Source organism: Pteronotus mesoamericanus, unplaced genomic scaffold, assembly GCF_021234165.1.
Source record: "Pteronotus mesoamericanus isolate MK-2021 breed Mesoamerican mustached bat unplaced genomic scaffold, CSHL_Meso_final scaffold_21, whole genome shotgun sequence".
In the NCBI taxonomy this organism is placed as follows: Eukaryota; Metazoa; Chordata; class Mammalia; order Chiroptera; family Mormoopidae; genus Pteronotus; species Pteronotus mesoamericanus.
Window position 1 is genome coordinate 19,724,218 of NW_026555310.1, and position 10,682 is coordinate 19,734,899.

Genomic DNA, 10,682 nt, shown 5'->3' on the forward strand with positions numbered 1-10,682 from the left:
TGATGGAAGTGAATGTTTCTTATTCATTCATTCAACCAATACATGTATTAAGCACAAACAGGGCTCCAGAGGCTGTTCAGGTGCTGGTGATACAGTAGTTAAAAAGGGGACAAAACATTAGGGAAGCCACAGCACACTGACACAGAAGAAGGTTGAAATTAATTAATATTCAGTGTTAATGTGGTACCGTGTAAAAATGTTTAAAAATAAAAGATAAACATAGAGAGCAGAGAATGAGAAGAAACACACATTTTCTTTTTACCTGTATATATTCTCTGTGTACTTTAGTGCCTGTGGCTAAGAAAAAGTTAATAATTTCTCTTTTGAACCTAAGTAGTAAAGTATAATGGATAATGGTTGAGCCATTGCTGAGCTGATGATTGCCAGTCAGTGGAAGTAGCCAAGGGGAGCTAAGATTTACACTGAAACAGGAAATGAAGGTTGATAGTTTGGGTGACATCACTTAGATTTAAATTTCTGGTTTCCAATAGTATTTCCAAACTACTGGACTAGGAATGGTAAATAGTTATGAAAGGTTCATTTGAATGATCACCTTACATTTATCACTGCTATTATTATTGCTGCTGTTATTATTTAGAGCACTTCACAAATTTGTTTATTTGGCAAACCTAGTGCATTTACTAAAATCTTCCAGAAGGAATTCAAGCATTTGGTTGGAGGAAATTTTTCTCCCAGTAACCCAGTCTGATTTTACATGTGCTGTTCTGCCATTTTTGGGTCAGACTTTTTGCTTTGTCTTTATAACAAAGATCCAATAGTTACAATTAACATCATTAGCTAACTCTATCACTTAAAGTCATATGGGTATTATTCTTAAAACATGAATTGGCTTAAATTAATTATATTAAATATAAATTCTATTTACTATTCAACATCATAATTATTTTTCCTCAGCTGATGGATTGATTGTTTTTTCCCTGCTGATTTTAAGGGTGGCTGCTTCATTGCCTGAGGTTTTTGAACTTGCTTTTAGGGAATGGCTCCTGGCATAATTCCATCTACAGACTGTTTTCAGTACAGATGAATGGTTCCGTTATCATTCAATGCTCGTACTGAATATACCGCTACCATTTCATATTTTATTATGGTGGTATCTAGGTGATGTGTTATTGGTCTATTTTTTAATGAACTAAGGTTGCCATTAGGTCAGATACTTTTAAGTCCAATTATGATTTCACCTCTAGAAATAAGAAGTTTATAAAATTTAACATGTTTTTAATGGTCTTGTTTTAGAAGGCATTCAGCGCCAAAAGGCACATCTAATTATCCTATTATCCTAAAGGGCATAATAAGAAAGGTGAGAACATGGGCTGTCTACTAAAGTCCAACTATCCGAGGCCTACAAGTCATCAAGGCATGAATGGACATGACTGAAATACAAATTAGGCTCAAGGAATCCTTCTCAGCCTTGAATTCAACCATGCTATCCAACATTGTGAAGGTTGTGGCCTCTTCTAAACAGATATTGGTTTAGAGGTCCCTTTTGTGAAGGCAGAAACTTGCTTTAATTTATGTTCCTGAAATGACTTGCTTTAATTTGTGGCAAACTATCTTTTGAGTTCTCATTTCCTGCTGAGAAGGTTAGATATGAAGGCCAGTGATTTATCCTTGTTGACTCGAGGCATGCTGGAAGAAGTAGGGTTCTTTTAAATTCAGCCACTATTTTAGCCATCCCTAGCTTCTTATTAGTTTCTCAAATTGTCCTGAAGCCTGGTACATAAACCAGCGGTGCCCTAAGATCAGTTGGTAGGCAATGAACAACCTGTTATTGGCTACTTTTTATTCAAACTTGGAATAGAAAAGAGGCTTTGATATAAGGAGCTAACAGAATGAGATTATAATAGTGCCCTTCCTTATCTCAGTGGAATTGCCTTAATACAGTGGCATGACTGAGTGTGTCACTGGTTATCCCTGAGTACATAAATATCCTTAAATTCTCTCATGCCTGGTTTTCCTTCACAGACTCTCCACATTCCATCTATGGAGAATGGGCCTAAGCTTGCAAGCCGGATCTTGGGCAAATTGACTGACATTCAGGTAAGGGCTTCTTTCTGTTAAAATGTCATCTTATTTTAATCAGCTCATAGAACCAAATCATATTTCAATGGTGAGAAGAGAGTAAATCCTGCCGTTCGGGATCAACAAATGAAATTTAAGGAAGATGTTCCTGATAGTATGTGTGGGCATAAGCAACGCAGAGATGGGACAGAAAAGACATGTTTAAAAAAAAGAAAGAAAGAAAATAATTAAATAATTGTCAGGGACTCCAAATCACTATATATTTATAGATCATATATAGATCATATATAATTATATAATTTTAGATCATATATATGACCTAAAAATCTCATTAAAATATATACTTTTATAAAAGAAAAAAACTTTTTTTCTTTTATAAAAGAAAAAAAGAAAGTAGAAGAAAGCACAGAAAAAATTTAATATTACCTGTGATTCCAACACTGACCATTGTTAATTTTTGATGTCTCAATTTATAATAGTTTGAAAGCATTTATATATTTTTAGGTAAATATATTTTCTAACAAAATGGAATTATACATAATTTTTACCTGCTTTTTTTCATTTAATAAATCACTTGCTTTTTCATATTAAAATAATTTCAGTTTCATGTATAAAGTTAAAATTGAATTCTATTATATCTATGTACCACAATTTTTAAAGAAGTCATATTACTGTACATTGATTTTGTTGGCAATTCTTTTACTATTATAAGCAGTGCATCCCTGATTATTTCCTTAGGATAAATTCCTGGAATTGTAATTGTTGGGTCAAAGGGTGTGCATACCTATTTTTTTATATGCTAACTTTGCTTTGCCTGTTTTTTTGGAGCAACAATCTAATGTCTCACAAAGAACTTAGGCAACTTTCCAGGCAGGCATATCAGATACCAGGAAAGAAGAGACTGTTCTATAATTGGTAAATACTTCAAAAAGTTTCTGGATGATTTTGTTGAGTCGATGAGTGCCCATCACTGAAAATACCTAAGGAGAGCTGAGAGGTATAGTGAAACATGAGATGAATTTGATAGTTTGGGTGACCTCAGAGGTTGCTGGGTCCTAACACTGAGCGAAGATTCGCTTGGTTGGGCAAGCAGCAGGCCCTTACAGCACAGGTCCTCGGATAGTGGTAAAAACAGTATTTTTCAATATTTAGCAACTTTTATGCAAAACTACTAATATTAATAATAGAAAAGAATAATAGTAGCTTTTGAATCAATGAGGTCTCTTACCTCCACTCTTCAAAGATATTTTTCTATAGGAATTTTCTGCAAATTAATTAAATGGGGTATCTTAATATTGAAGACATAGTCTGTTTAGAGTTATTTTATACTTTTGTACATAGAAACAGTGAGAAGAAACTTGAAGAAATTTAGTAAAACTTTCTTCATGGGTGTTTCAGGTATTTACATTTTTTTATAGTTGTTTGAGCAAATCTGATGAAAGTAATGTTATCAGTGTTTTGCTCAAATAAAAAAAATACGAACAGAACTAAAATATATCATTTGCTAGATTACAAAAGTCTTTCTTAAAAACAGAAGTTGAGAGGTTTTTAAGAGGGGAGGAAGTGTGGTTATAGTGATAAAGGAAAACCGCTTTGGAAAATTTTCTTGAACAATTTGTACAGAAGAGAATGTTACATTCTATAGCAGTTAATACACAAAATGAGATTTCAGGGCTACCTCTGGGAGATTATATGAAATAAGAAAATTTGAACTGACTTGATTTGGTTGCAAAGGATCAAAAGAAAAGGAAAAGTACTCAACTAGGCTGAGGGGGAAAATCAAATTAAATTTGAATTGAAAGAAAGATCTAAGTAGAGGTGTTCAGCAGAGGTAATCATAAAGCTTTGGCTAAGGAAGGCAAGAGCAGGAATGTGCGCCATCTCCCTGAAGCAGTGAAAAATACTCCCTCCGACCGAACCCCAAGCTATAAGAGAACCCCAAGACATAATTTTGGGGTAAGATGGGAAGCCATTGCAAACATTCTCAGAAGGAGCATTTTCAAAAGTAAAATGATGGAAGCCAAGAATGTAGGTGACTGAAGTGAATGTTTTTTATTCATTCATTCAACAAATACCTGTATTAAGCACAAACCAGGTGCCAGAGGCTGTTCAGGTGCTGGCAATACAGTCGTTAAAAGGGGGACAAAATATTAGGGGAGCCAAAGGACACTGATACAGAAGAAGGTCAAAATTATGTTCAGTTTTAATATGGTGCCATGTAAAAATAGTAGGTTTAAAAATAAAAGATAAATATATGTAGAGAGAGAGAACGAGAAGAAACATACATTTTCTTTGTACCTGTATACTCCATATACTTTAGTGCCTGTGGCTAAGAAGGAGTTAATAATTTCTCTTTTTATCCTAGGTAATAAAGTATAATGGATAATGGCAGTAACATTAAAAAATAATGATACAGTCTAAGCTCATACTGAACAAAGAAACCAAAGGATACAGTTACACAGAACACATGAGATAATACGATTCTGAATTCAGCCGCAAATCAGAAGTACCAACTCCACTGCAAATTGTTAAGTACCAAAGGCCCATCATGCCGAATCTAAGACCACATCTTTCCTCTTCAATTATGTTACGCTTGTGGGCATGGAACCTAAAGTTTCAAAATTAATCTCTTGCAAGATGGCAAATTGGTGCTGTCAGCCAAGCTACTAGGCTGTCTGTTTCTCTCCAAGAGAAATAATTTAAGTAATTTTTGAGGAAAAGGCATAGAATTGCGTCATGTTTCACATTTGATCACTTTGACATTACACGGAAACACGGGTATTCCCTGCGGAAGGGGCTGGTGAAGTGAAGAAGAGGAGTGTGCAGTACCAGCCACCCCCCGCACCCCCAGAATGAAAACAAACGAACAAAACCCTTGAGATTCTTTCCAAGGGACCTTGAGGGAAAATTCCTTCTTAACTGCATATTTGATTTTCATTTAACCTGGGTGCTTCTGTATATAAGAATCTGGGAAGTTAAGTATTCATCTCATTTGGCTAATTATTCATATAGTTCCCCGGGTCCTAGATTGCCCTACAAATACCTCTTTGGAGGGGAATATTTCAAATGGCAGTTCCTTTTTTTTTTTCTTTTCATTTTTAAGCAACAAAGAAAAACACCTCTGTGTTCATACTTCCCCACACTGAAACTTGGAGAACACGCTCAAGGTCACCCATGTTTCTTTTTTTCCCCCATTACTCTTTGCTATTCCACTTAACCATCCTTTTCCCCTGTGCTCCGACCATTTGGGGTCTTCTCTGTTTTCCAGTATACTTTGCTATCTGCTGCTTGCTTTCTGCCTCTGTAACTTCTATACTTTTCCCACTTAATAAGACGTTGGTTATCCTTGGAGACGCATGTCCTTTGGGAACCTTTTAAATCTCTCCTGAATAACATCCTTTTCCCCAGATACAAACACACATTCACCCACCGAAATGCTACTGCTTTCTCCAGCTTCCGTAGTACCTGGAATTATCACATTATGGCCTTTAAATTACATTCTGGTTACACACTTGTCTTTGTCCTAGGGTTGTTTGAAGAGAGGAATTGTTTTATTCTCTTTTTGTCACCCCAGTCATCAGCGCATGGCCTGGGCCATAGTCCATACTCAGTAACATTTCCAGAATAAGTTAGAAAGGAGTGGCCTGGTGAATGCTAGACCAAGCCCATTCTAAAGGGCAAAAATGTTTTGCTCTTGTATATTAACACATTCTGAGAAAAGGTGAGAGGAAGGTCTCAAATAATGTCAAATTATTCTTCAAAAAACTTTCGGGGAACCTGATTTATATATTTCTATTCAAAGTGGCATACCCCTCGAGACTTCTCTCAGGATTAGCTCAAAGCTGGCACCCCCAGGTCTGAGGTGTCAGCGTCGCATGTGTGAGTGACTGGCGGTGCTGCTGTGGAGGTTTCAGGTGCGAAGTAGTGATTGCGGAGACCAAGCGGTGGGCATCTTCAACAGGAAAACACAGGGCAATTTACAGATGTTGTATCATAGAAATGCACACTCGAAACCTATATAATCTTACTAACCAATGTCACCCCAGTAAGTTTATTTAAAAGAATAGATAAATAAACTTCAAGATAAGAAAAAAAGAAGACAAGAAAAGCATGAGTGGGCTAGGAGCAGGATTTGTATCCCTTGCAGGTTACCAGATAGATTTTCTTTTTAAATCTGTTTTCCCCGCTAGTGGCTACAGCCTCGTAAGACTAAATGACCCTTGGTGGTTATGGTATTTTTCTTGCTTTCAGTGGAACAGCTTGATGACTGTCAGTTGCAGAAGGCAGAGCCTTGCCCCTTCCCCCTGCCCTCCCCACCCCCAACAGATATCCTGAGCTGTCCCTCCGTTTGAGTGCATTCTAAGGGAACATCTCCAGATTCCCCTAATGAAGCGGACCTTTGATGAGCTTCTCAACCTCTCCCTCTTTCCTAATACCTGCTACACCTCATGTTATGGGATTGCAGAGCTTTGCATGGCCATTGATCAGGATCCAGAAGAAAAATGACAGATTTATTACCTTGTGAGCAGCATTTACTATATTTTTATGGCATTGTAGAAAGTAAGTGCCAAAAGGACACAGAGGATGTCCTTTTATGTTGCTAAGAATTCTCTGCTGAATGGAAAAGGCATTTTAGCAAGAACCATGTAAAGTTATTTGCCATACATACGTTGCCTGTGAAGTAACGAACTTGCCATTAGTCATGTTTTGGTTGAGTGTTCAACTGGCATTCCTGAGAAGAAAAATTCTGTGTACATCACACAGATAGTTTTCCGCATAGGCTCAAAGTCCCAGCCCACGGCCTAGTGTGATTTGCTCTGCTGCTTTAACCCCATGTTCGGTTCCAGTGAACAAAATCAAGTAAATGTGACTAACAGAAGGACTGACAAATGTTGAGGGCCTGGGCCTGCTGCTGTGGTTGGGAATAACCTTGACAATGGTAAGAGAACAGCCTAGCCCTTCGGGCATTGTTCGCTCCCCCCTCCCCTCTGGACACCTACTCTTGGGGAAAGCATATAATTTTATCTCTGCTAAAATCTGCCATCTGTACTTTGAGTTATTTTCCCTTACAAAATTAAATTGAATTATCCATCATCCACATGAAAAGTTTGATTGCTAACTGCCTAGATCTAGATATTATGAATTACCTGTATTATCCTATCTCTTGGATACATCTCAGAATGCTGTGATTTCACATAAAAGCACAAATTACAGGATGAGAGGGGGAAACTAAATACGGATTCTGTAGGTTCACAGAGTAATGTGGCCTGTGACTGTCATTGTAACCAAAATTGATTTTCCACTGGCTATAAAACCAAAACAACTAATTGAAAGCAAATTTACTTTAACCAATGAGATGCAAGATGAAATTATAGTGGTCATGAATCACAGTTCTGTAGATTGCTAAAATGTCAATATGCTGACATTCAAGTATTATTAATGGCAAAATGTCTAATATATTAATGGGAATACAAATAAGAAAAAGAAAACACATATTTTGCTCTTACCTTACATCATGTTGACACCATACATAAATCAGGCAGAATTTGGGAATGTTTTATTCAGCATTCTTCATGAATCAACAGAATCAATAGTGGGAGGCCACACTTTAGATACCAATTTCTGATGAGGATTAGGCAAGTCACTGAGCTTCTTTTATTCTCCTTTTCCTGTAAACCAGAAGGTTGTGGGAAGACCCACTCTTGGCTCCAGTAATTTTTCCAGTTCGGTCGATTCTGCTCACTGAGCTCTTGAACACACAGCACTTGGATAATGTGGCAAAGGAGAAACTGCCACAGGCAGAGGCAGGAGAACTGAGCTTGTGATTACGAGTTTCCTAAAGCCTTAGTGTCCTTACCTGTAGCAGGAGAAGCTTGGCTTAAGAGTTCATTGCTCCTCGCATTTGATTTTTAAGCATCGGTACTTTCTACAAAAGAAAAGTTTCCTGGAATCTAAATATACAAAACCAGCAAGGGTGGAATTGTTCTTGAAGGAAAGATGTAAAACCCAAGTAAGAGTCCCACTTATTGGTTCATTCAAGTAAGATGATCGATAAGGTTCTTTCCAAATCAGAATGTTTAGATGTTTTGTATCAATTTCAGCCTAAGTTATATTAAGACTAAAGGGCCGATTTAGGTGAAAGGGGGACATCCTCTGATTTAGGCAAACACCTAGTGGCAGATTCAATGCATGCTACTTTGGGAAGGTGAGATCTATCTGTTCCAAGACCAATCTGTTCCAATCAGCCTCCACATGTGACTATGTGAACTTGTGGAGGGAAGTCTAGATGGTGGGCAAGAACGTGGTGTTTGGTGGGAAGAGAGACCTCAACTAGAGTCTGGACTTTACCTTTTACTAACCACAACCTTGAGTAAGTTCTTTAATCTCACCGATAAACATGCTTCTCATTTATAAAATAAAACAGGATCAATAACGGCGGCACCTGCTATCTGTGGTTCCTGTGGGGATCAAGGAGGCAGTCAGTCTGTAAAGCCCTTGGCATGGTGGGGCTGGCATGCAGTGCTTGCTCCAAGCGTGAACACTCTTTTAGATATAGGTGTTTGTTGAATGAATGAACAAATGAATATGGGACTGGCTTTCTATTTCTGGTATCTCGAACATCTTTACATTTCATTTAATTCAGTTTTAAATATTAAGATTTAGGCCTGCTAAAGCAAATTTGCTGATGCAAACAATCTAACTGTGATTATGATGCAGGTCCCTGATTCTTGAAGGGATAAGAAAAACTAGGATGCCAACATAATACAAACAACTTTCATTTAGGAAAAAAAAGTCACTGTTCAGATGCACTGGTCTTGTCGATATTTTATATGTATGTATATGTATATATATGTGTGTGTGTATATATACACATTATATACACATATATACACACACACACATATATATATATTTTGTCCATGAACATAAAATGCTCTTGAGAAAGGGGCTTCTGGAGCAGTCATTCTCAAACATTTGCTCCCATCAGAATATCCTGAGGCGCTTGCTGTACCACAGGTTGCTCGGACACATCTGCAGCTTCTGATTCAGGGCATCTGAGGTGGGGCTTGAGGATTCCCAGGTCTAACATGTTGCCAGGTGATGCCGATGCTACTGGTTTGGGGAATATACTTTGAGCATCACTGCTTCAGGGTAAAGATGATAATAGTTAAACTCAAGTCATTTGGAGCACAGGAGATTAATACAGAATAGTAATGACAAGGTATGCCCTTAAATATATAAGGGACCTACATCAACTATAAATTTGAGTTCAAGAATAATTAGAAACTTTGTAATTCTTTCCAGGTATTTGGTTGTTTCTGTTTAATCTTACTTTTAATGTGTATATACTTTCAGTGTTCAAAACAGAAGTGAACCTTTTGTACAATGTTGTTTGCATTTAGTTTGTTTATAAGTTATTCCAGCACTGTTAGTTTACAAACTGAAGGATATTTTCTTGTTTTTGTTGTAGTATGGAAGAGAAGAGAGCGACTGGACAATCGTCATATCCTGAATGGGAAATACAGCATATTGTCTGTGTGTTATGGGGACAGACTGTTGCTTTCAAATTATGAAATGTTCTTTGGCCACCTGTTTTTAGTTGTGCATAATGTAGTTTATATTATCAACGTTAGCAGGGTGATTGTTGTCTCATGCCAGAGAAAATGAATTGCAATCATCAAATGGTGTTTTGTGAACTTGGTAGTAGAAGCTTATCTTACCTTCCCTTAGAAAGATACTAATGTAAGCCATAGAGCATAGAATTTCCCTCACTAACCTGAGTGCCTCCCTTAGTACTTCTCTCAGATGCGAGAATGTTTGTTTCTTCTTTAGCATGAGTATTATTCTGCTCATCAACCAAATGAGTTGTTTTGTGTGTGTTTAAAAGCTGATCTGAGCAAATTTCATAGGTAACACTTCCTGTGACCCATTTTCATCCTCAGAAGGTCTTTTGTTGCTTTAAATCAAGACTTGGAAGAACTGTCTTTCCTCATGTCACATTTTTTTGCAGGCCCCCAAGTCCATTTCAAAGAACACCTCTCTCACCTTCCTGATGTCACAACCTCTTTGTGTATCAGCAGGATCCGTGCGCATTTCCACCGTCGCCCTTTCCACGTTGTGTTGTAATTGGCTGCTTGTTAGACTCCACTGTATCACTGAGGGTCTGTGCCTTAGAGATCTTTGTATCCCCAATGCCTGGCACATTAGGTACTCAGTAAATAATGACTAAGTGAATATTTACCTTCTATAGAAGTGAATCTTCTTTGTTTCTATATTATGAAACCTGTTTATTAGAATTGTGATTTTTGATTCTGACATTGTGCATACTTACCTCATAATGTCTTTATTTTCCGTCGACTGCTAAGTCAGTAGAGATACTCAGAAGCATAGTTCCTTGGAGGAATTGTTTCATATGTAAGGACTGTCTTGGAATTGAAGTTATAACTCTACAGAGAAGTCATGGTATCATACCAACCAACAAATGTTATATGTTAAGTGGTAAATACAAAATAAATCATCTCAATTAGTTTTTTAGTAGAAAGCAAAGAGAGGTATACTCTGGTTTTTATACTTTCGGTTTTATAAGAGCTCTTTTCTGTTGAATGGGGAGATGAGCATGTGGTTAGGGTACAGGGAACTCA

General features: G+C 37.2%; 1 protein-coding gene across 1 annotated transcript in view; it reads left to right on the forward strand.

Annotated features, from left to right (window-relative positions):
- Nucleotides 1–10,323, forward strand: part of BCAT1 (branched chain amino acid transaminase 1) — a 95,980-nt gene extending 85,657 nt beyond the window's left edge. Inside the window, 2 exon segments of the mRNA XM_054591328.1 lie at nucleotides 1,984–2,058; nucleotides 9,512–10,323. Of these exon segments, the coding sequence (XP_054447303.1) occupies nucleotides 1,984–2,058; nucleotides 9,512–9,553 (117 nt within the window). The 3' untranslated portion in view covers nucleotides 9,554–10,323.
- Nucleotides 10,324–10,682: the final 359 nt, after the last annotated feature.